The following is a 25,089-nucleotide window of genomic DNA, read 5'->3' as shown; positions in this document are numbered from 1 at the left end:
AGTAATGAAGAGAAAGCCTGGACCTCAGAGCCAGGCAGCCCTGGACAGGAATCACGTGACCCTGGCTAAGTCACTCCACCTCCCAGCGCATAGGTCCTTTGTCTGGAGAACAGCGATAGCTCATCTACGCTCTTGAGGTGAGAACTGAGGGAGGTGAGGCCCGGAGCCGGCAGAGCGGGGAGAGTCCAGGACCTCAGGCAGAGGGGCCCTGGGGAGCTGTGGGGCAGGCATGGCCAAGGCCTGGACAACCCCAAGGACCACAGCCTGGCCTGCTCACTACAAGCTCTTTATTAACAAGTTGATTAAAAAAGAAGAGAGATAGAGATGTAAAAATACTTTTTTTGGAGGCCCCAGGAAGGGAAGGCACTGTCAGAATTCACTTGGCCAGGAAAGGCAACAGAGCCAGAGGCAGAAGGGAGATCAGGCCTTCTGGGGAGCAGCCGGCCCACCCAGGGCGCTGAGAGGGGGAAGGCTCTGGCCTCAGGCAGGGAATGTGCAAATGCCGAGGCCCCGCAGGGAGTGATGGGTTGAGGGGCTTCCTGGAGGAAGCCCTGAGCACCGTGTTCCCCTGCGATGGGCAGACACGCGTGTCCACGTGAGAGCCAGTGTCTGCACGCAGCTTACATACACAGAGCGGAAGGAGGAGTCCCCCGACAGGAACATCCCAGAGCTTGAGTAAAAAGCTTTGAGAAGTCTCTGGAAGCTTGAGGACAAGGGGAGAGCCTGGAGGCTGCTGTTCCCCTCAGGGCCTCAGGAGCCCAGACCCTCCTGCCGATGCTGGAGGACCTTGATGACACTGCCAATGCCATCCTCAGGAACCTGCAGGCAGGTGGACAGAGGGAGGGGTCAGGGCTGCCCAACTTCCTGGGCCAGCTGGGGCCACCTCCTGCCACCCCACCCCCTCAGCGTCCCTCCAGGGGCCCTGGCCCCAGCCAGCAGCGCTCACCAGGGCATGGTCGAAGTTGAAGGTACTGATGTAGTAGGCGGAGATGTCGGCCGCAGCCAGGGGACCTGCGATCTGGGCCACAATCCCACACTCATCTGAGGGTTGAGGAGAGGTCCATGTGGATCGCCCTGATCCCCACCCCCACCCCCAGCCCTTCCCAAGCCCCCGACACATGAGGTGCAGCCCTCACCAAAGCCCAGGGGCTGTCCGCCGATGCGCACCATCCTCCACAGCTCCCCTGAGGAGCTGGTCAGCAGCAGGTCACTGGGGAACCTGGGGAGGCAGGTGGGCAGTGGGCAGGTCACCCCTGTCCCCTCCTTGCCCCACTATGAGCTCCCTGGGCAGGTCAGCCTGGTGACCTCGGAGTCTGCCGCTCTACCCCCTCCCTCCCTGGGGCTGACTTAGGGCCTGTGGCCCACCTAGGGTCAGGGGTCACATACTTTTTCTGCGTTTCAGCATCCATGACAATGGAGATGTAGCCCTCAATGAGGGAGAAAGCAAAGAAGGTGATGGAGCTGGATCCAGGACCACCGGAGGCTGCCTCCTTAGGGGGACTGGGGAGGGAGAGTAGGCTCAGGTGCTCTGTCCAGTCCACCTCCCTGTTGGCCTCCACACCTGGGAAGGGACTGGCACAACTGGCCCTGGGCAGACCCTCCTGTCCCTGGGCCACTTTCTCCCCTTCCAAGCACCCTGACCTCCTGCTGGTGTAGGTGGGGATGGGGGAAGATGATGAACCCTGCTTGTGCCAAAGACACAGAACCCAGGGCCGGAGGGCCTGCCAGGGCACAGCTCAGGGGTGGCTCTGCCCACACCAGAGGGGAGGGCTCCAGCTGCGGCATCAGGACCTTGCCTGAACCTCAGTGCACGATACATGTGCATCGCAGGCTGCCAGGAACCCCAGATACAGAACAGGGCACAGAATCCGCAGAACCAAGGGATGGGCGGAAGGTGGTGGGAAAGAGCACGGGGAACAAGATATGAGGACAAAGAGACAAACGCAAACAAGGCCCACCTGTGTGAATAGAAGAGGACATCAATGAGGGTGGTGGCGATGGCTGGCAGCGTCTCAGGGTCCAGCGTGAGGACACAGAAACGGTTCTCTGGGCTCTGGATGGGATGGACCGTGGGGCTGGGCCCTGCTCCGGAGGGACAAGGTGGTGGCAGGTGAAAGGGCGACTGTGGGCTGCGACGCCCCCTGGTGGCCAGCCAGAGAGGAGGCCTGGGCTGGGTGCCGGGTCACGGTCTACATGCAGGTACCTGCCTGAGTTTTCCTGGCCCCATCTCCCTATCTTATGAGGGGGTCAGTGTCAGCTGGTCTCCCTAAGCCCACAGACCCACCTGCACAAGGAAAGGGGCCCAGTGGGAAGAGGAGCCCCTGCCCAGGCCTGGGTGTCAGAGGGCAGCCCTCACCATGCTGGGCACGGGGAAAGCCGTTGCTGGAATCATCCCTGGCAACGGGCACAGGCTCCCCGCCCACCTCTCGATAAATGTCGAACTCCTGGGCCAGCGTGTGGATCACCACGGACAGGTCCTGCTCTCGCACCTGGGCCACAGGAGATGGCACAACACATGGGTCCCCAGGCACCCATGCCCACCCTGCCCCGCACCAGCACCTGCAGGAAACTCACCAGGATGAAGTCTGTCTGGTAGGTGGACAGCATCAGCACCGACACGTGGTGCTCGGCCAGCGGTGCAATTACTGAGCGGGCGATCTTGGTGACCCCAGCAGCCTGCACTGCTGCGCCACTGTGGGATGACACGTTCAGCACCAGCCACGTGGCCTCAGCCACTTGCAGGAACTCAGATGGGGGCAGCTCTGTGGGGCAGGGGGCACATGCCCAGTCAGGGCCTACAGGGCTGGACCCTGCCCTCAGTTTCCCTGTCTGAGCCTTGGAGAGTTCTACCAAGGTCAGGTCAGGTCTGGAGACTGGAGCTGTCTTCCTCCCCCAAGTTCTGCTCCTGAGACCTGCATGTCTGCAAGGACTGAGAGGTGCTTCAGGTGTTGGCCTGTCAGGGATTGTAACTTCCCAGTTAAGATCGGAGCTCCAAATCCAGACAGAGCTGGGTTCCAATCCCAGCCTCACCATTTACTTTTTGCTGACCTGGGGCAAATGATTTAACTTCTCTGAGCCTTAGTTTCCTCCTCTGTAGAATGGGATGACAGTGTTCTGTGGGTTCACAGATGCCTTATACCACATGGCACCACCAGGGGGAGCCAGCAGACCACGTTGGCTGGGGGACGCCGTTCCCTCTGAGCAGACCCAGACTTTTCTGCTGCACAAATAGGGAAACTAAGGCCTGAAGTGGTGCTATGCGGGATGGACCAAGCCCCAGTTGGCTGGCCTGAGGCTCCAGGCCTGTCAGGATGGGTCAAGCTGGCAGGAGTAAAAGGCAGATGTCAGCTCCAGGGACCAGGGAGGGACCAGGCTGGCGTCCAGTCCAGAGCAGGGGCCACAACCAGGCGGGCTGCTAATCGCCCAAGCACAGCTAGGAGGCCGGCCAGGATCCTGCCCTGGGCTGGCTGCCTGCATTCCTTCCCCAACCCTCAGACTCCTGGAGTCGCCAGACCAGTCCAGGAGGGGGTGACCCACACCAGGGAGAGAAGTCCAAGGAGAAATAGTCCAAAGGCAGATGGGGGTGGTGGTGAAACAGCCACAGAAACCCGATTCTTGCTCCAGAACTGTAATTGAGGCCCTGTTGCTGGCCTGCGGCTGCTAAGTGTCCTCCACACACAGCCCCATTATAAAGCCCTCGTGGGACCCTATAAGATCAGAACCGTAACTATACCCACTTTACGTAAGCGGAAACAAACAGCTCAGAGAGGGGAAGTGACTTGCTCAAGGGCACACAGCCAGTGAATAGTGGAAATGGATTCGAACCCAGATCCATCCTCCTTCAAGGCCCCAGCTCTTGCGACCTTGGATCCTAACATTCGGTGAGAATCTGGCAAAGAACGCAGTTTCCTTCCCCTACTCCCCCTCCCCAGCCCAGCCCCCACCTTTGAAGCCCTCCTCGTCCACCATGAGCGTGTAATCCTCGGGGGTCTCCGTCAGGCTGAAGAACTTGCACCTGGTTGGGGGGCGGGGGCATCTTCAGCCTGGGTGGGGCGGAGGGGGCGGGTAGACCCCCGCCGGGCACCTCCCTGCCCCCTCAAGCCTTAGTTTTCTCCCCAGGACAGTGGGGTGTGTGCCCCATCTCCGGAACTGCGGACTCCTTTCCGCCTCCCCGACCTCTGCAGGAGCCCCCTGCCCCTCCATTCCGGGAAGGAGGAGAGGCTCACCCGCGGCGACAGTCCCGGAGCGTCGGACCTTGGGCCCCCAAGACCAGCCCCTCTGACCCGATGGGAGGCATCTGTAAAAAGCTCCCCGCGGTCGCCAGGAAGGAATGCCCCCACCTGACACCACTAGGAGTTAAGCATTGACCATCCCAGGCTGTTTGCGCCATAACCGGCCCTGGGAGGGGGCCTCACGGGGCCGGATAGGCGGCGGTCCCAGGGAGCGTAGGCCCAGGCCGGATGGCGGCCGGGGGCGGGGGGAGGGAGGGTGGCAGAGAGGGCTCTCCCCGCCTGCTGTCGCTGGCCCCGCGGCGGTCCTAATCTCCCGACCCCGTCCCAAAGCGACAGTGGAGCCCACCCCCATATGTGCCCCGAACCCGGGCTCGCACCGGCTTCGGCGGGGCAGGAAGAGCAGCTTGATGAGCGGGTGGGTGTAGAGCCAGAGACCGGGGCGGGCGAGGCTCAGCACCCGCACCCGGTGCTCTAGGATGTGCAGCTCCATCGCTGCCCGCACGGAGCCGACCCCGCTGCCAACCTGGCCCAGGCCGTGCTGGGGGCGGGTCGGTGGGGGCGGTGCCGGGGGGCTTAAAGGAGCCGGTGGGCGGCCGAGTCCACGCCGCCACCTACGCCAGTTCCCTGACGGCCACGCCGTGCGGGACGGGCGGCCAATCCAGGGTGGCCACGCCTCCTTCTAACGCCGGAGCCACACTCCTCTCCTTCCAGCCCGCCGAACTCCGCCCCTGCTGCCTCCTCCCCCTCGTCAGTGGCTCGGGAATCACCCTCTGACCCCACCCGCGTCGAGTCCTCTAGGCCCAGCCCGTGCCTCGCCCCCTCTCCGGGCTCCGCCCTTTCCGTTGGACGCCCGCTGCGGTGGGGTCCGGAGCCAGCGGATGCTTGGGGTCATTTCTGTCCTTGGGCCTGCATCTTACGATTAATTTCACTGAGCCTTGGAGGGCCACAAGACGAACCGGGGCTGGGCTGGGACAGAACGCTGCCTCCAAATCCGTGGAACACGGAGGGGTGGGGTCCACTGTGAAGCCCAGGCGACCCTGTGGTTCTCAGCCAACAGTGTCCTGGCGTCTTTCCCCCTCCTTCCTCTCATGGCTCAGCATGGTGCAGGGCCACCAGAGCTGGCTGGGGTGGCGGAGACAAAAGACCCCCAGCAAGGGCTGTCCAGGACTGGTGTTGATACGTACCCCTCCGTGCTTTGTGAACCCTGTCAGTGGACTGACAAGGTGAAACCTAACCTGGACTTGGTGGCCCCCACATCTGTTCCTCTCACCCAACTTTCAGAAAAGGGAGGGCTCCAGCCACCTCTGAGCAGCATGCTGTGGGGTAGGGAGCTGAGGGTGGCCAGGCCTAACACTTGCCCAAAACTCAAACTTTGGGGGAACAGGGCTATGCATCTGGGCTCACTGGGTACTCAGCTCTCAGCAGAGACTTAAGCCTGCAGTCATTAGCAGAACTTACGTGGCCTGAGCACATCTAAACTTGCTTCATGCCCAAGCAGGCCCCCCCAGCACTGGCAGACACCCCAGATCTGAGGCTTGATAGTGCCAACTTGGGCTCATTTCAACATTAGGGCTGGCCTCCTCAGGTCTACGAAAACCCCAGTGCTGAGCAGGCACCAGCACACCTAGGCTGGCTCCTAGCAGGATGGAACACGCTCCAGGGGCCCTTGTCTGGCCCAAGCGTCTGCAGGCCTCAGATGCGAGGCTTTGAACCAAACAGGCTAAAGCAGGCCTCAGGTCTGATTGGGATCCAGCAGGCCTGAGCAGGCCTGCCTGCTCGGGGGCCTCTACTGTAGGCGAATGAAAGTGGGGCAGCACCTTTCCCGCTGGACTCTCCGGCATGGTGGATCCCAGTGGAACACTGAAGCCACCACATCCTGGCCAGTCCCCTGGAGGGCCAGGGGGAGGGGAGTGTCCTCTGAACCCCTCATCTCATTGATGGCAGGTGCAGATGGGGTAGGGAGCCACAGGGGTGAGGGGTAGGAGGTAGGATGTGGATCGCTTGCTCTGACAGGTTCATGCGACCCTTGACCTCCTCAGGCCTCAGTATCCCCAGCTGTACCAGAACAAGATGTTCCAGGCTGAGGACCTGCAATGCCTAAAAGCTCCCAGGGAGGCTCTACTCCTCTCTCTCCCCCCTCCCCCATGGCCTGGCCCAGCTTGGTGGCCTGCCAGGAACAGCCACTATTGTTTGACTGGAAAAGCTGCTTCCTCAGCAGAAGGGGGGCCTCTCCCAGGGACACCCTGTCCTCGCCCTTCTGGTCATCAGTTGTGACCACAGTGCCTGCATGGGTCCTCGATGGCAGAGTCCGGTCACCCTAGTCAGGAGAGGTAGTGAGGGGCTCTGGGTACAAATCTGGATCAGCTTCATCTTTCCCACTCAGCTCCTCTGTTTCCTCATCTGTAAAATGGGGATAATAATAAAGCCTACCTGATCAAACACGTGACACAACCAGTGCAGCCAGGCATATTATAAGTGCTCAGTAAATGGCAGGCGACCTTTTATCACAGATCCAGATTTCGCCCCGCACCCCTCTAACTTTGATGGAGGCCTGGGCTGAGCATGTGAGGGCATTCATGATCACCCACCCTTGGCACCAGCACCTGACCCAGAATGAGCACTCAGTACCTTACTGGGGCCCGAAGTGGCATCCAGGCCAGCCCTTGGAGGAGGAAGACCCTGAAAGGACCTCCTTAAGGAGCCCCTCCCCTTCTGTGATGGGTAGGCATCAAAGCCTGGGAGCAGGCCCTGCTTTGCCCCAGCACTGGTGACCCTCCCTCATCCATGGCAGATGGTGGCCATGGGGCAGAGGGGATGGAGTAAGGGGATACAGGGGCCAGGAATAAGGGCTGGCCCTAGACCTGGCATCTCCTCTGGCAAAGGTACTTCTCAGAGAGGTTCTAGTGCTGGGCTGTGACCAGGATGGGGGGCTCTGGAGGGTGTGCAGAAGAGATGCTGAGCACCAGGGTTGGCACCCCCTTCCCAGTCCCTAGCTGCACAGCAGCTCTCTATACAAGCGTTGTTTTATTTCTGTACAAAACCATGTTTCTATTTTACACAAAGAGCACCCCACCCTTTTCCCCTCCCTTTCCCCTCACGTCAGTGCCCTAGCCCTGGGGAGCATCCCCTCAGGAGGCGGGTGCTGAGGCCCCACCCATCAGCCCTCACTTCTGCCTGACCCAGCTGGGCCGGCCCGAGCTCCACTCTGGAGAAAATAAATAAGGAGGCTCAGGCAGAATCTGTGCTGGGCCAGCTAGACTCTCTGCCGCCCAGGGGCCAGGCAGCCAGGCCCTCAGAGAGTGGGCAAGCCCTGGAGTGTCAGTCCGTGAACCGTGTAGGTGTGTGGAGACCCCAGCCCAGGGGCCTGAGCTGCCAGGGTTACAAGTAGGTGTCCTCACTCTCCTGGGACGTCAGGCTCTCCTGGGAGCAGTGGTAGGCTGAGTCCTGGGGAGCTGAGTCTTGGGGGTCCTGGTAGACCGGGTCCTTTGGGGGCACATCCCGTGGGGGACATGCGTCTCCCGCAGCAGCTGCCACCTTGGCTTGACTTGGGGTCGGGGGCTTGTCCCACTGCCCACTTGCCTTCGCCTGCTTCCGTTGCTCCTTCTGGACCTGCTTGGGCGGCTTGTACTTGCCTTTGGAACCAGGGAGGGGGGCATCTGGGGGCAGGCGGATGGACGGTGAAGGTTGCAGGGTGGGCCACGGGCCTGGCTCTGCCTCCAGGATGGCCTTGGCACCGTGCAGCCTGGGTGGAGAGTGGCACTGCAACTCACCCCGGGTATCCTGCCAGCGCCGCAGCTGGATGAGGTGCTCACGCTCTATCTGACGCTCTGTCACTGGCAACTCTACCACCTGTGGGGGCAATGACAGGCGGGTGGGCACCAGGAAGAACCTTCCCTTTCTGCGTCCCAGCCTGGGCCCCTGCTCTCCCTCAGCTCCCCAAGCCCTGGTCACTAAAGGCTGACCACAGGAAGGGTGGCGGGTCTGGACCCTGTGGTGGTCACAAGTCCCAGAAGTGAGTGCCAGGTGAGCCAGGCACTTGAGACCCATTGCCTCAGAGGAGAAAGCTCATGAGTCCACTTGCCTAAATATGTGTCACCTCATTACAGCCCCAGAGAGACAAAAATCCACAAAAGAAAGAAAAAAAGGCTGGGACTTTGGTGGTGGTCAGTGGTTAAAACTTTGCCTTCCAGTGCAGGGGGTCCCTGGTCGGGACCGCTTCCCTGGTCGGGAAGCTAGATCCCACATGCCTCGGGGCCAAAAAACCAAAATATAAAACAGAAGCAATATTGTAACAAATTCAATAAAGACTTAAAAATGGTCCACAAAAATAAGAAAAGAAAGCCAAGGCCGTGGTTGTAGGGCCAGGGAGGATGCGGGTGGTGGGTTGCACCTACTTTTATTCCCTAGAACCTAGGCCTGTTCCCCCTCTTCTTGTTCAGACAGAAGAATGGGGCCTGTCCACACTGCTCTGGGCTGCTGAGCACAAGGCCTCAGGGGTAGAGGGCTACCAGGCCCCCCGCCAAAGGGCCCTCAAGTCTCCCCCTCCCTCCCGGTGGCGAGGGGAAGGTGTGGGCTGTACCTCCTGGACCAGGAAGGCCTCCTGCATGATCTTGGGGCTGAGGCTCCGCAACCGCTCGATGGTCTCATACTGGCCTTGGCAGGCTTTTAGCTTCTCAGGGGAGCCCAGTGCGTGCTTCAGCAGCACCAACCCCACCCGGAAGATGATCTTGACTCCTGCATGGGGGAAGCGGGCAATGAGTGCAAGGGGTCCTTTAGAGAGTTTCTCTGGAAACAGAGGCCTCCTGTGGGCTGGGCTGGGGGCAAGGGTGCTCCCCTGAGCCCAGCCCAGTACCTTCGCAGAAAAACATGTCCCAGACACGCAGCACGGAGCTCCAGGGCAAGGTGCGCGAGAAGGCACACATGAACCACTCTGTCATGTAGAGCAGCGGGTCGATCTTCTGCTGGCTGAGGTGCTTGTGGGCCACGGGAGACACCTTCTGTAGCAGCGAGAAGAGGATCTCCCCATCCAGCTGGATGGCCTCCTGGGGGGACAGTGAAGCCACAAGGCCATAACCATGGGCCCACAGCAGCCAGGGCGGGAACTATGCCCGGCCCCAGCTCCAGGCAGGCATCCATTCGTTCCTCAGGCGGCTAATGTTGCAGGGTGTCAAGCTCATGCTGGGTGCTGGGATACAACAATGAGCCAACCAGACACAGCTAAGTCCCCCTCATGGGGCATGTCGTGCAGAGGGCCAGACAGACATGAATTACAGAAGCAATGAGACCAGAGGGAGGGAAGAGGGAGGGGGCTGAGTGACCAGAACATGGCAGGAACAGGAACACTGGGGGAGCGTGTGCCGGAGGTGCCACCTGTCAGAGTCAAGGACAGCTCCGGAGGGCTGAAAGCTGAGGGAAAAGTAGAGTTAGAAGTGGAAGGAAAGGGGCAGAGGTTTAAGCCTATGACAAGGCCGAGGCAGGGAGGAACTCGGTGCACTGGAGGAACAGCGATCCTGCCCAACAGCCTTGCGGCTGGAGGCAGCAACGGAGGGAGTGTGGGACTGATGAGGCTGGAGCCTGGGAGCCCTGACCCTGGCAGGCCTTGGGACTTCAGCCTGAAAGCAACAGAAGGCTGGGAAGGACTTAAGCGGGGACAGGAATGGCTTAGAGAGTTAAGGCCTAGACAAAGGGCATCCAGGCTGGGGCGGGTCTGAGGCCAGGGCCCAGGCCCAGCAAGTACTCACCAGTTTCTCACTGTAGTAGCCGGGCAGGTACTTCTCACAGATCTGCACCAGGCACCAGAAGGCTTGCTGTGGGCAAAAGAGACGTGAGGCCTTGCTGCTGGCTGTTCCCTGCCCGCCAGCCGCTTGCCCGCCCGAGGCCTGGTGGTACCTCAGCAGGCATGTGCATGAGCAGGACGGCGGCGATGGGCGCCTGGGCCTGGCAGTAGCCCTCCTCAGGTCGGTACAGTGTGTAGGCCTTCAGCACACGGAATAGGTCCTGCTGGCTGTGGAGAGGCCAAGCGGGGCAGGAATGACAGGTGTGACTCTGCCACCCACTACCCTCACCTGTGCCCCACCAGATCGGACCTGTCTCAGAATTGCACTTCCCTGGAGAGGGATGTGACCTGACTGTGGTCACCAAGGGGTCAGTCTCCCACTGTAGCACATCGACTCTCACCTCCCCCATTTGACAGGTGAAGGCAGCGGCTCAAAAAGAAAGCAGGGGTCAGGGCCAGGGCAAGATGCCAGATACAGGGTAAGGATGTGTCTGGGTTGGAAGTGTGGGCCCCTCACTCAGCAGCTGTGGCCTCTGAGTCAGACCAGCTTTGTTCCAGATGTCTGTCTTGGTCCCAGGGCCTGGCTTGCCATATCTCTCCTCTCCTACATACCCTCTGCCCACCCAACTCTCTCTATCCTTCTTTCTCCCCACCAAAACCTGTTTCCAGAAGAAGGCAAGGCCAGGCAAGCCCTAGCACTCTAGGGAGTAAATGATGAAGTTGCCCCAGACGTAAGAGGAGAAACTAAGAGGACCCATCAGACTCAAACCAAAGAAGGGAAACTAACAGTGTAGTTTGGGGCCCCCAACTCCTGGGACCCCAAGATACCCTCAAACTCATTTTACCTCCTCTCTCCCTCTGAGGGAAAGGGCGAAGAGCCACCTCCAGCCCACAAGGCCCAGCCTGCTCACCCATGGCCCCCCCGGGACACAAACATCTCGTGGAAAGGGAACTGCCGGTGCAGGTCACGCTCAATCACATCCAGCCACTTGGGGTCCCCGGGGGACATGTCCAGCTCCTGGAAGCAAGGTCAAGAACATCTCTTAGGAGTTAGGGATGGCTAGGAGGATACAACTGTCCCAGGTTTTGGAGGAGCACCCACCACCAGGGAAAATGTCCACCCGATCCCATCAGGGACTGGGTCTTCCCAAGGACAGGTCAGAAAGCTTGGGCAGGGGCAGAGACAAGCAGAGCAGAGTCCTGGAAACCCTGACAGGTGATCCAGGCTCCAGGAAGACCAGTGTGGGTAAGAGTGTCCATCATAGCTGTGGCTTGAAATAACCTCTAGGCACTTCATTCAGGACTCAGACACCTTATGTTACACCCTTAAGATGGAAGGCGACTATCAAAGCAATGGCTACCACCTGGAAGCACCACTCTGAGCACAGTTTAAGACGGCACCCGTGGGCCTCACTGACTGTCCTCCTCAACCCCCAAAAGGCAGGTCCTATCATTACACTGTTCACAGATGAGGAAACTGAGGATCAAAGAAAAGCTACTTGCCCAATGCCTCGTGGTTAGAAAAACGGTGTTGCTGGGCCTGGAAGCCAGGTTGACTCAGAGCTGTCAATCCCAACTCCTCTGCTGCCCATCTCCCTGTACAAGTGGTGCCACATATTCAGGAAGGTGTGTGTGTGTGTGCCCTGCTGCACTGAACACTGTAATGACACCTGTCAAACCATTAGCCTTGGAGCTATCTCTGGGTGCTGGGGTTTCAACAAACTTTTACTCTTTTCTTTGAACTTCCGTGAGCATTTTAGCATGAGTTCCATTTATAAAAACAAAGCTACTACACACAAAACAGTCACTACTTGGTCATTTGAAATGTTCTATATCTTGACTTGCTTATTGGTTACATGGGTATTTATTATTTGTCCAAACTCTGAACTGCATGGTCAAGATCGGTGCATTTTACTTTACGTAAGTTCATACCTCAACTTTAACCAAAGAAAGAAAAAAATCAACAGGAAGGAAACCTAGAGGGCTGAGCAGAGAAGCAGGCAAAGTACTCATAGCCTGCCATGCTGGGAAGTGTCAGGAGAGGCCCCCAGGAGGAAGGCTGGGTCCTCAGCAAACACATGGATGGGTGTAGACCCAGGTACCTGCCCAGCAGGTGACTTCATATAAGTCCCTTTTGCCTTTTGTGCCCCCTCAGTGGGGGTGTCCCAGCACTGAAATATGGACCCTCGGGTGCCAGGTAACTTGACATGAGAGAATAAGTACTGAGAGAAAAAGCTGACGCAGAGCTGGAGGCTGGAGGGTGGAGGGAGGGGCCAGGCGCTTCCACAGAGGGCCCTGGAGCAGGCACATGGCTGAAGAGGTGGACGTGCAACCTGTAGAGCCCCGCACACCCTCAAGATGGGGGCCTGTGTGTGTCCTATGCACCCTGCAGGTCAGGCCCAGGGCTGGATACTGTCTGAGTACAGTATCCCCGCACACCCTCAAGATGGGGGCCTGTGTGTGTCCTATGCACCCTGCAGGTCAGGCCCAGGGCTGGATACTGTCTGAGTACAATGCAGGTTTGCTTTTGTCGGAGGGAGAGGAGGGTCCCACAAGTTCTCCTGAAGGTTCCAGTGAGGTGGGGACCTGGGAACCCAAAAGGTCAGTTGCTAGGATATGCTCACCGGCTACCTCACCAGACCAAGGCACTCGGCCACACAGGGGTGGGTGAGAAAGGAAAAGGTGTAGCTGAAGGGCCTGCAGGGAGAAAGGGTACGGGGAATCAAAGGCAGGTGTGGGCCACTGGGGATGATGCAGGTACCGCAGCCCCCAGGGAGCCTGCAGGCGCTGGCGCCATTATGAAGTGAAGCCAGAGAAGAAAACCAAGTAAGAAAAAGGCTGGAAGGTCCTGCTCTGCCTAAGGAAGGAGGAAGAAGTAGCAAATGCTGAGAAGAAGGAGCCACCAGGGGCTGAGGAACCTTCCCTGACAGCTGAGGTTGGGGTCAGCTGCCTGGGTCTGTGGGGGAGCACAGGAGCAGGATATGCTGCCACCACCAGCCCCATCACTGTACCCTTGCCTCTGGGCTCTTGTGCCCACAGCAGCCAGAGGGAGCTTCTCATCCCCGTCCACTTCCTCTACCTCACCCACAGGCAAAGTCCTTCCAGGTGTGTTCACAAACCACTGTTCTGGCCCCCAGGACTGCTTTGGGGACCCACCACTCAGCTTCAGAGCATCTTGAAGGCCTTTCTTGGCAAATCTACCTCCTCCCACAAGCAACCTTCAAGACCCCACAGAGGTGGTCAATTCCTCTCTGGACGTACCACTCCCCAGACATGTAAAGCACAGAGAACTCCGTGCTCCGCTGCTCACACAGGATGCGTTCATGTCTGCTAACTGTGGAACCAGGAGGCTGACTGGGCCACCCAAGTCTTGGCTCTCATGCCTGTGCTCTGGCAGCCAAAGGTAAGCTATGGGCTTGGGGTGAGACTCCCACCCCTGAACCTCCCACTCTGCCCAGAATGCAGCCCCCTGAAATGGAAGAGATGGAAGACTCTGGAGTCCAGAGGCCACCTGAGTGGGGCACAATATTGGTGCTCTGTGGGACAGTCCAATCGCCCTGATTCAGGTCTGACCCCGGCCAGACACTCCACCAACCCCTGATCCCCCGGGGCCAAGTGCTGCCAGCAAACAGCTTTCACCTCCTCCAGGTCAACGGCAGAAACTCTAGGCTGCCCTGCCTACTCTTCTCAAGGAACAGGTTTGGCGGCACAGGAGTGTTCACTGAAGCATGAAGCATGTCCACAAAGAGCTGGTGGCTGGCAGCTCTGTCTCATTGCCTGTTACCAGCTCCAAGAGCCTGGGAGATACCGTGATGCCTGGGGCCAAGTCTGGCAGGTGAGCCAGGGCAACCCCGGGGAAGCCAACTGACTCCCCTAGTTCCCTAGAGGAGCGGGCTAGAGGAGCTGCCCAGCCCACGTGGGCCCCAAGAAGCCCCATGAATGGCGGTGGTATTCTTCACACTGGCAATCATGGAGCCAGGGGGCAGCAGGAGGGGAAGGCATGGCTTCAGAGGGTAACCTCTCTGACCCTGACTGGCTTCTAAACTATAAGGATACTGGTTTGGCTCTGCCATCCCTAGTGCAGACAAGCCCATAAGCAACACAGGTGAACCATGTCTAGCTGGCTTGGACAAGGCAGCAGAAAGAGTAGAGGATGGGAGGCCAAGAGGTGTTAGAGTTCTGTGGCCCTGCTGGGCAGGCCCCCAAAGGCCCAGAGCACAGGGCCCAAGGCAGTCTGGGAGGTGGCCCACTGAGTCCAAGAGAGCAAACCTGGGCGGTTGTCAAGAGGAAGAGCTGGAAGTGGGGAGCTTCAAATCTGTCCATCCCACTGAGGCCTTCTCAGGGCTGGAACCTCAGATGAGCAGTACCCCCAGGAGTCAGAGACTGACCAGGCCTGGCAGTCAGGCTCTTGACAAGTGATCTCATCAATCACTCATACTGCTGAGGTCCAGGTGAGCACACAGAGGATCACTGCCACGCAAAGGAAGTCAAGAGACGAGGAAGGGAGGACAGGGTGAAGGAAGGGCAACTCACGTCAAACTTTCCAGGGTTCTGCTGCAGCTTCACCTTGCCTCCAGACAGGTATTGCCAAGCACGGCCCCGCAAAGAAGGTGGGATGCCCTTCTGGCACCGCAGACGGATCTGAAAGTCAAAACGAGGGCTGTGCCTATGCATCCCACTGGGCTGCTCCCCCAGAGGCTGTGTGCTAGCCCACCCCTTCTGCTGGTGCTTGTCAGGCCTTCAGTGAGCATGTCAGCAAGAGCCGAAAGGGGAGAAAAGAGGACTTCTCCCCTGTTGCTACAATATTGCAATCAGATATGCTGCCACCAGGTGATGGCAGAGTCTCCGTGTTCCCTGGTCCAGTGATAACACAGGTATTCTTTTTATTTTTTGACCACGCTGTGCGGCTTGTGGGATCTTAGTTTCCCGACTACCAGGGATTGAACCCGGGCCCTCAGCAGTGAGAGTACGGAGTTCTAACCACTGGACCGCCAGGGAAGTCCTCAACACAGGTATTCTTGAAGTCTACCACAGGATTATGAATCCCCATCACTATTTACTGAATCAAAATGGAACCATACAAGTTAGAGGATCCCCATGGGATGTCACCAGGAAGGGATCTGCACAATGTGGAACACAGCTCAGCCACAGGGTGAGTAGCTCACGAGATGACCCAGAATGTGCCCAGACACATGGCCTGGGCACCTTCATGGGAGTGTTTGTTTAAGCAGCTATGTGGCAGGACACATCCGGCCTAGAGAAAAGACCTCAGCAGAATTCAGAAGGAAGATGGGAGCTGATCAAAATGGCTCCCTCTTTGTTTGGTCAAGAATCCCCTCTCTTCTGCTCTCCCTGACCCTAAGCTCCCAGGATTACCAGACCGCGGCCGAGGCAGCTGGCCTGGGTACAAGTCCTGATTCCAACCCTTGCTAAATAAAATGGCACAGGCTTTCCCCACTACTCACAGTGCTGACCTTACTTAGCCAATCACTTCTCATCAACAGTAAGATCAAAATGATAACAACTAGGATTCTATTAGAAGTGGGGTGGTGGCAGGGGGGACATGCCTAGCCTGACACAGTCTGTATTCAATAAATGATGGCTTCATCTCCACCCCTCCAATCCCAGAAGGATGCCTGACACAGAAGCCCTGGGCCTCAGGCTCTCACCTAACTAACTTCCCCTCACCTGGAAACCCCCTCAAAGAGTCCCAATGGAAGCTCTCAGAGGAGGGAGCACAGAAGGCCCGGGCTTCCTGATGACCAGCACAAACAAGGCAAAACTTTCCAAGGGTCAGAGAGAGTCAAGAACCAGGAAGGAGACAGGCAGACAGGCTGAGGGCAGTAGGGGAAGAGCAGAGTGGCTGGTCATAGGAGCCAAGTTGAGCTTCTGGGACTGCCTGCCAAGTGGGGAGAGGAAGGGAGCAGAAGGAAACTGCCCCAGACTCCATGAACAGTTTCCTGCTGCTGTGGGACAAGGGTCTCCTGAAGGAAGCCGCTTGGTCTGGGCAGGCTTTGGCAAAGGGAGGCCCAGAGCCACAGGCCCTTTAGGCTCCCCTAGGGCCAAGCTCAGCTGGAGCCAGCCCCCACATATCACAGCCCTATCATACTTGGCCTGCCCCAGGGGAGCCCAGGAATACCTTCAGTCCACTAAGTTCTCAAAGAGGCCGCACCCTCACCCAGGCCCAAGGCTGGGGAGGTGGGGATGGAGAGCCAGGAATACAGCCAGCCTTTCCCACTCTGGCCTCTGGAATCCTCCTCAGCACAGGGGTGTTGGCGATCATAATCTCCTCCTTAGGGAGGAGGCAAAGGTGGGGATCAGCAATGATAAAGCTAGAGACAGTGCTCAGCAAACAGAAAGCACAAGGGATTATCATTATCTGAGGTAAGGCCTTAGGAAAGGAGAGATGTGAAGCCACACCCAGCCTGCTGAACTCCAGGAGGGCAGGGCCAAAATTTGAGCAGAGCCCTACAGGGGAAGACAGAATTCCAGCTAGAGCCTGCCTCCCTGCAGGGCCTGGTCCCAGTCCTGGGGACTCAGGATAAGTGCAGTGGGTCTGGATCCACTTCCTGTTGCAGGTGTTGTCCTTCCTGTGCCACAACTTCCTGACCATGGGGAAAGCTTAAGCCTGCGCAGCAAGGCAGTAAGAGCTCCCAGGGCCAGCACTGCAGGAGAGAAGCAGAGGGCTAGGGCCTCTGGGGAGGGGAGGGTGCAGCCTCCTGCAGTGGCCCCTGCTGGGCAGGAGTAGCCTTGGCCTCTAACCACAGTGCCAGGGAAGCAAAGGGGAAGAGGAAGTGATGCTGGCTGCTCTGCTGAGAGGAGCTCCCCAAGGCTCCCCTCTGGAATCCCCATCTGCGAGGGAGGCTGGGGTGAGAATTCCACAGCCATCTCCCTGCCAGCCAGTGGTCACCACAGCAGACAGTGGAGAGGGAGCTGAAGCTCAGCATAAAAGCCCGAGAACTGAGGAAGCAGGAAAACTGACCCCAGAGTCAGGCAGGAAGCAGCTGAAGAACAGCTGCTCTAAAAAAAAATTTTTTTTAAAGTGAAAGTTTTTCTATATTAGCAAAAAATGAATGCCCCAAAGCCCACATAGAACAGCAAGAAAGAGCCCTGGCCTGGGTGCACCTTTCCTCCCATGGGCTCAGGGCTTTACAGTAGAAGCCTTGCAACAGGATTGTTATTCCCACTTGACCAGGGAAACTGAGGCTGAGAGGGTGAAGTGACTCACCCAAAGTCACACAGCTAGCCACAGGCACGAAGAGAGAGAGGCTGTGGGGCTGGGCCCAAGCCGTTATGTGACCTTCGGTCCTGGGCTTTCTGCGAAGCCCTGCAGCCAGCTGTGCCAGCCTGGAGACCAGCATGTCAGCAGACAACAGCAGGCCAGCGGGGTCACTGTGCACTGGGTACTTGTGCAGAGAGACCCAGCTGTGGGACTGTGGACAGGCCTCCGCTAGGCCAGGGAGTAAGTAGACCCTGTTGAGGTAGACAAGAGTATCAACACGTACATGTGGTGGGCAAGGATGTTCCTACCGGGTGATAGAGCTAGTGCCTAAATATAGCCCACTAGAAAAGGACCACAGGTTATTTTCATTTTTATAAGACCATTAAACTGTGAGGTTACTTTTCTTTCTTTTTGCTTTGTCCAAGGGGTTAAGAGGGAACTCATCAAATTAATCTAGAGGGTAAAGAAGGCCCCTTATTGTGGTGGTGAAGAGTGCAGGCACTAAAGTTAGACTGCCCGGGTTCAAACCTTGATTCTGTAACCATCCATAAAGTGCGGATACTACCACCACCAATCTCACTGGGGTGTTGTAAGGATTATCCAAGTCAAGTGCCCAGCACACTGCAAGTGTATAACATACATTGGCTATTATTAGTGTTATAAAGTTCTCCCTGATAAGTGGTGAGCAGCAGTAAGGACTTCCCCCAGGAGAGCTGAAGAAAGCTGCCTGAAGGGCTTTTGGCTAAGAGAGGCTTTGAAGTTTGACTCCAGGACAAAGTTCTGTGAGTGTCTGAAGTCATCTAGGAGGACCAAGTGAAACCTGGGACCTGCCCTCCAGCCAGCTTCTGTCCCCATTTCCAAGCTGGCAGGTGGGGACACCTAAGGCAGCTGGCGGTTGGAGAAGCTCCTGATCCTCCAAATTGATGCAACTCTTCCCTCTTTACTTCCTCCCCGAGCTGTGACTCCCAGCCTGAGGCCCAAGGCCAGGACCCTCACCTTTTTGTGCTTCTTGGCCATCCACTTGTCCCAGTTGTTGAGCATGTCCAGCCATTTGGACTCCCTCTGCCTCAGCACCTCCAGGGGGACTTCCTCTAGCCTGTGGAGCAGAGGGCAGGGCCTGTCAGAGGTGCCAAGAGAAGCAAAGGCCCTGGCTAAGGCCCCAGCCACCAGCCTGGTCGGTCTCCATTCCTCCCCCTGCCCTCCATCCCTGCAGTTCCCTTTGGAGCTGCTAACTCATGGACACCCTAACACAGATGCGAGGGAATGCAGCCCCCTCCCTGTAAGGCATAGGCTGGAGAGATACTAGGTTCAAGTGCTCAGTCCCCCAATGCATCAAGGGGCCAGGAGTCACCGTGCCTCTCTGGGGCAGAGGCCTGAATGCCTGCACCTGTGCACCACAGCAAAGCATTCCCATGCTGGGTCTGTCCCGATAAATAAGCCTCTTTGCAGGGCCAGCATGCAAGGTTCAGAGCTGGACGAAAAAGCTAGTCAAACAAGTACAGAAATAACATGCTCACCTCTGCACTCTACAAAACTAGTTACTCATAGTTTCCCCAATTATGCCCTGGCCCTTTCCCACCTCTCAACCTTTGCTCATGCCAGTCCCTTTGCTGGAATGCTCTCTGAGTTGTCTCTACCTATCAAAATCCTAAATATACTTCAAAGCCCCACCAAATGCCACTTGTGTTTGTACATCTACTAACTGTGCAGTTGTCACAGCTACACAGGCATTGTTCTAGGGCCAGGGTACCTGACCCTAGAAGCACTCCTAGAAGAACTCCTGTGACAAAAACAAACTCCCAGCCCTCCTACTGGCCTCTGAATGCCCGCTAGAGCTGGTGGGGAAAACAGCTCAGCATGAAGACCCACGCCAGGCAGCACCAAAGCAGCTGAGGTAGGCTGAGGCGAAATCCCTGGCTTAGAGGGCGCTTCAAGTGAGTGAGCTTCTTCCAAGGAGTGAGACCCTGGAAATTCCTGAGTTCACGTAACTAAGGGGCAAAGAGAAGAAGGAGACTAGTGTTTGTAGGCTGCTTCCTTATTTAGCCTACAGAGCAATATTGTAAGAAAACAACACCGAAAAAAAATATATATGTGCACTTCTCTACACACACATACACACTCTCTTAAAATTATTTTTAAAGTAGTGGATTATGGATCTTTTAAATTACTTTTTTGTGCCTTTTTTTTTTTCAGTTAAAAAAGTACTGACATTATTGAGAGGCAAGATACCAAGGGAGGGTATATTGCTTAGAGTCAAACAGCAAATCAGTGGAAGAACCCAGACTCAAATCAAAGTCAGATCCTAGCCAAGTGCCTGCACTCAGTGCTGCCTGACCTCCCAGGAAGGAGTTGAGGCACTCAGGCAGCTGGGAGGAGGCTCGCAGGAACAGGACATGGTAGGGCTAGAGTTTGGCCCAGGCCTTGATTCTCTGATTCTATTTCTCCCGGAAGGAAATGCACTGCTCTAACTTTTACTGGTTGGAAGAGCAGAGGGAGGGGCCCTGGCAGAGCAAAGGTCCCCAGACACAAAAGGGCAGGTCCTCTTCTTAAATGTTCTTTATCTGGAGAACTGCACAGCCCTGAGAGCAGCCTTGGAGCTGAACAGCCAACGAGAGACAAGAGCCTTGGGCAAACTTGGCCCCTTCTACACAGGGACACAGGCTACCACCCTCTGGAACTGCTGACTCTCTCACCACCTACAGACAGAACCAGGGCACAAGGATACTCTCCTTCCTATCCCTCCCCATAGGAGAAAACCTGAGACCATACCTTTAGATCAGGTAAATTACAAAGGAATGTAAATTATTCATGTCTCCAGGCAGCCCCCAAAACACCCAGGGAGCGGAAACCAAAGGCCCAGCATCACAGGCAAGGTCCCCTCCCATCACCTACAAAGTACTCACTTATACAAGTCAGGGGATGAGCCTTCTAGCTGACTAAACAAAAGGGGTACCCACACTGAGTCAACAGGAAGTGCTGGCAGTTATGGATGTGGATAATATCTGATCCAATCCCTCCCTAGAGCAGATGAGAAAATGGAGGCTCATAAGAGGGCAAGGCTTTCGCCTGAGATTACCAGTTTCCAGAGAATTCCCATCTGATTAAATATACACCCATTTGATACCTCAACCCTCCAGTCTGTCTTTATTGATAAGATCTGACAGCAGGGCCCTAGAGATACCCATTCTCCCAACTACAAATACACAGGAGAACACGTTCAAGTTCGGTGTTCTTTTAAATGATTCCAGATAACAGCTTTGGCAGTTTCAAAGCCCCAACATCAAACCTCAAACCGGAATTTCAAATGGGTACAAAACAAACAACCATATTTCCTGGATTCTAAGACATTATTGATTTTAAACTACACCACTGATTTGGTAAGATCTGCTCAGAAACAAACAAAAAACCCACCACTGCTTTAAATGTACACGTCAATTGAAAGATCCATTTTGATTTTTAAAATCTTAAATTGGGAAAAATCTGAGGAAATATGGTCATTTGAGTGCCTTCTCCAACAGCAGAGGAGTTTAACCCACCTGGAGAGGGTGGGAAGAAGACACTAGAGGTCTGGAGGTCTGGTTGAACGGAGCACTCAGCACTTTACATGCTCTCTAACTACAGGTAAACTTCTCTTTACATACAGGATGTGTGCCTGAAAAGCTGCAGGCTACCCATTTTTTAAAAAATCAGAAGGTTCACATACCCTTCAGTCTGGTCAGTCAGGATCTCAGAAGGCATCTGATCAGACTGCTGTCTGATATAGGAATCCCTTCTACAATAGTCCCTTGTCCTCTCTGAGGCTATTTCCCTATACGATTGGATGGCCTGCATCGTGAATTGACCCTCAAAAGATGCCCAGAAAGGAGCCGTGAGATGGAGTTGGGGTCTGGGTATCCCTGCAAATGGCATAAAGGTGTAGAGGCCCTGAGGTGGCTTCCTCCTAACAGTGGGGGGAGAGCATGAGCCAGTATCCAGTGACAGGGAAGCTGACCAAATGGCAGTTTAAGGAACCAAATGGCCCATGGGGGATGCTTCAGGTCTGAGAGTTTCACTCACCCTTTCAGAAAACCCCTCTGACCTTAAGGTGACCTGACGGAGTCTCTGCAACCAAAAGAGCCTAATGAGAACAGTCTCTAGTGGCCCAGCCTCTGCTGGAACTCCTCCAGGGATGGGGCCTCATTATCTCTAGGTAAAGCCACCCTTACTGTTGAAGTTTTTACTGTTAAAACTTAATTCCCCCAAATTTTCCTGGTATCTTCTATCTATAATCTCAATACCCCCTTCTAAGGCTGCACAATTCTCAGCCAGATCAGCCCCACACCAGGCACACATGTACTTATCCCTTGTCACCCACCCATCCCTACCTGGAATGCCCTTTCCTCTCCCCTCTCCAAGTCACAGCAACACTTTCAGGGCCCAATATAATAATAAAAATGACAACTTCAACAATAACAGCAGCAATAGTAGTTACCACCTGTACATCATTTACTACTTACCAACATCTTCCAAAACACTTATATATATCCATTTTCCAGAAGTAGAATCCAAGACTTAGTAAAGTTCAGTGCCTTGCTCAAGGCCATGTAGCTGCATTCAAACGCAGGCCTGCCTCACTCTATAGCCCATGCTCCTGTGTACTATACTCCTCTACCTGCAAAGATCAAGCCCTTAGCCTCCACGCAGCCTCCATGCCTGCCCAGATCTTACTGGCTGTCCTCCAACCTGAAGACCTTCATCCTGACCTAGAACACCATTTCTCAAAGGTTTTAAACTGAAACTCCCAGTAAGAAATACATTTTAGGAGCTTCCCTGGTGGCGCAGTGGTTGAGAGTCCGCCTGCCGATGCGGGGGACACGGGTTCGTGCCCCGGTCCGGGAAGATCCCACATGCCGTGGAGCGGCTGGGCCCGTGAGCCATGGCCTCTGAGCCTGCGTGTCCGGAGCCTGTGCTCCGCAACGGGAGAGGCCATGGCAGTGAGAGGCCCGTGTACTGCAAAAAAAAAAAAAAAAAAAAAAAAAAAAAAAGAAATACATTTTAGACTGAGACTACACACACACACACACACACACACACCTATAACCAAAATACATTTTATGAAACAATTTACTATTATATGTACTAATGTACAAGATATTTTCAGTTCAATTTTTATATTATTCTATTATTTTTTTAAATTAATTTATTTTTTTAAATTTATTTTATTTTTGGCTGCGTTGGGTCTTCGTTGCTACACGCGGGCTTTCTCTAGTTGCAGCGAGCGGGGGCTACTCTTCGCTGCGGTGCGCGGGTTTCTCATTGCTGTGGCTTCTCTTGTTGTGGAGCACGGGCTCTAGGCACACGGGCTTCAGTAGTTGTGGCACATGGGCTCTAGAGCGCAGGCTCAGTAGTTGTGGTACACGGGCTCAGTTGCTCCGCGGCATGTGGGATCTTCCCGGACCAGGGCTTGAACCTGTGTCCCTCGCATTGGCAGATGGATTCTTAACCACAGCACCACCAGTGAAGCCCTATATTCTATTCTATTTCTTTTTTCTTCTTCTTCTTTTAATGCTGGTCACAATCCCTAAAACTGATTTCAGCACTAAATCACTAATGAATCAAGACATGGTCTGAAATGAGCATTTCATTACAACTTGGTCATATGGCTCAGCACTGTCCCTCCCTAACTGGACTGGGTCTTGAACTTCTGTAACTCCCACCATGTACCTCACAGGTGTTCAACAGATGCCTGCCTGGTTTTCTCCATGATATTATTTTCATCTGTATTGCCTTCAGGGCTACAAGCCACTGTTGCCTACAGCAATTTTATTTGTGCCCCTAATAGCCCAGTGAGATCCTCATAGATTAATTACTATTTCCATTAGACCCATGAGAAACTTGACCCAGTCAGAGAGACTGTATGACTTGGGCAAAGTCCAAAGCTATTAAGTGGCAAAACCAGGGCTTTCCTTTGCCATAGTGACTCATGTGTTGCTTCTCACTCCCCTGGGAAGGCTGTGAGGAAATCAGGCCGTTCTCCAGGTGCCACTGTGGAGCTCTATCTCTGGCCCCGAAACCCCTGGAGACAGTCTAAACCCTCCTCTAGTGTTCTGACTGTCTCAGTGAGCGGCTTGCCCCTACGTAGCAATGCTCAGTGAGGCCAATATGCTGGATGGGCAAAGCTCGCAAGCACACCCTTGGCCACCACCTCCTAAGGGAGAGAGGCACAGAGGAGAGAGAAGTGGGCAGCCAGAGAGTGACTAAGCCCAGATTCTGTCGGGCTCTCAGGCTGAGCTAGGCTTAGCCGTGCTGTGCCATGCCATGGCCCAAGGCAGCAGTGACACTCCATTGACACCAGGCTCTGCAGGCTCCCTAGCCTTCTCCCCAGACCCAGAAGCTAAAGACTTCCAAGAGCTCAGAGGGAGAAGACCAGTTCCCAAGGCTACTCAAGACCTGGGCTCTCTCCGCCTTGTCCTTCCAGCCATGTATCAATACTTTCCGCCCAAGCACACCTCAGCCCCTCCGGTTGGCAGACTCAGCCAGGTGTGGTGCCTGTGCCCATGACCCCTTTATCGAAAGGTGTCAGATAAACTTTGGTCCCAAGGAACCAGTGTAACCGCCTCCTCCAAGCCTCACTCTCTAAACCAGCCCAAGCAGAAGGCCCAAGGTCACAGACCTCAGGATTGATCCTCCTCATCTCAACCATCGGGAAGGCCAGGCGGAGTGTGGGAGAGAGTAAAAAGAGTGGGGACCTTGAAGCCAACCAACCTAGGTTTCCATTCCAGATCCTCCAACTGGGAGACAGACCTCTAAGTCTCAACTTCATCTTCAAGTGGGACCATACACATACCTCATACTTTATAAGGCCTAAATGAAGAATAGATGTGTATAAGGACCAAGCCTCGTGGGTGGTCAGCTAATGGTAGCTTTAGGTGACTGGTATTTGCAGCTTACCTAGCACTTTCACATCCCTTTTCTCATCTGACTGGTCCATACACACACGCAGCAGGGCACAATTATCCCCATTTTACCCATGAAGCAATTGAGGTCCCAAGCGATTAAGTCATTTACTCAATGACACATAGACTGTAACTCTTGGCTTCTGACCCAGCTCTGCCACTTTGTGACTACTCCACTCTCTGAGCTTCTGGTTCCCCACCTGTAACATGGGGGCAATACCACCCCTTCAGAGGGCAGCAGTAAAGACCACATGAGACAGTAAGAGCTGATACATTTCCAGCACTCGCTCTGTACTAGCTCTGCCAAGCACTACATAGGCACACAAGTCCCCAAGGAAGTAGTTTTTATTATCTCTACTTAATAGACAAGAAAACTAAAGCTTAGCACAGCTGAATAATCTGTCCAAGGTTACACAGCCTGGAAGTAGAGGCTGCCAACTGAGTACTAAACTATCCAATAAATATAAAGTGACCGACATGTAACAGGGCCTCAATACCTGTTACATTCCCTTCTTTTTCCTTTATCACCCAGTAAAGTAGAGAACCACTACCCGCTGTGCTAACACGGCAAGAATGAGCAAGATGAAAGTGCAGAAAATTGGGAAATGGATGTGCAATCACAGATCCAGGGACAACAAAGATGGGGGAGCTCCCCTCTCCCACCAAGAGCTGGAAAAAGAAGTGAGAATAAACAAGAGGCTGACCTACTTTGCACACTCAGTAACAACCTCTGGAGTTCATTAACCTAAGAGGTGGTAATGACTAAAGTATAAATAGCTTTTATGCCAGCTCCATAATAACCAATGGCAGGAAACTGGAATCAAGAGAGGGTGGGTTGGTGGTGTGCAAATGGCTGATGGTCAGGGCTGGGAGGCCTGTGAGGTTACCTAAGGAGGCCACTCACTCCCCAAACAGCCAGGGAAG

General features: G+C 55.3%; 2 protein-coding genes across 2 annotated transcripts in view; both read right to left on the bottom strand.

Moving 5' to 3' along the window:
* Positions 1-270: 270 nt before the first annotated feature.
* Positions 271-4,735, bottom strand: CASTOR1 (cytosolic arginine sensor for mTORC1 subunit 1). The gene is made up of 9 exons (XM_082853809.1): positions 4,610-4,735; positions 3,945-4,015; positions 2,575-2,762; positions 2,357-2,489; positions 1,959-2,082; positions 1,387-1,500; positions 1,137-1,219; positions 947-1,041; positions 271-819 (listed from the first exon to the last, which is right to left on the bottom strand). Exons 1-9 carry the CDS (start codon positions 4,720-4,722, stop codon positions 751-753), a joined length of 990 nt encoding a protein of 329 aa, XP_082709935.1. The 5' UTR covers positions 4,723-4,735; the 3' UTR covers positions 271-750.
* A 2,646-nt stretch (positions 4,736-7,381) lies between these two features.
* Positions 7,382-25,089, bottom strand: part of TBC1D10A (TBC1 domain family member 10A) — a 30,279-nt gene continuing 12,571 nt past the window's right edge. Inside the window, exons 2-9 of the mRNA XM_082853337.1 lie at positions 18,227-18,326; positions 14,542-14,649; positions 10,920-11,026; positions 10,122-10,236; positions 9,974-10,039; positions 9,085-9,274; positions 8,812-8,966; positions 7,382-8,081 (exon numbers count right to left, since the gene is read on the bottom strand). Coding sequence (XP_082709463.1) covers positions 7,611-8,081; positions 8,812-8,966; positions 9,085-9,274; positions 9,974-10,039; positions 10,122-10,236; positions 10,920-11,026; positions 14,542-14,649; positions 18,227-18,326 — 1,312 coding nt within the window. The 3' untranslated portion in view covers positions 7,382-7,610. The remainder of the gene's footprint in view (positions 8,082-8,811; positions 8,967-9,084; positions 9,275-9,973; positions 10,040-10,121; positions 10,237-10,919; positions 11,027-14,541; positions 14,650-18,226; positions 18,327-25,089) is intronic.

The sequence above is a fragment of the Leucopleurus acutus genome (assembly GCF_964270905.1).
Source record: "Leucopleurus acutus genome assembly, chromosome: 13".
NCBI classification, from domain to species: Eukaryota; Metazoa; Chordata; class Mammalia; order Artiodactyla; family Delphinidae; genus Leucopleurus; species Leucopleurus acutus.
Note: the sequence above shows the minus strand (reverse complement) of the source record. Positions and strands in the feature narration are given on the sequence as shown.

Coding starts and splice junctions, on each gene's coding strand:
- CASTOR1 (XM_082853809.1), bottom strand. CDS start 4,722: ATGGAGCTGCACATCCTAGAGCACCGGGTGCGGGTGCTGAGCCTCGCC. Junction 1,501..1,958: donor GTCCTCTTCTATTCACACAG/GTGGGCCTTGTT, acceptor CTCCCTCCCCAG/TCCCCCTAAGGAGGCAGCCT. Junction 1,220..1,386: donor GATGCTGAAACGCAGAAAAA/GTATGTGACCCC, acceptor CTGCCTCCCCAG/GTTCCCCAGTGACCTGCTGC.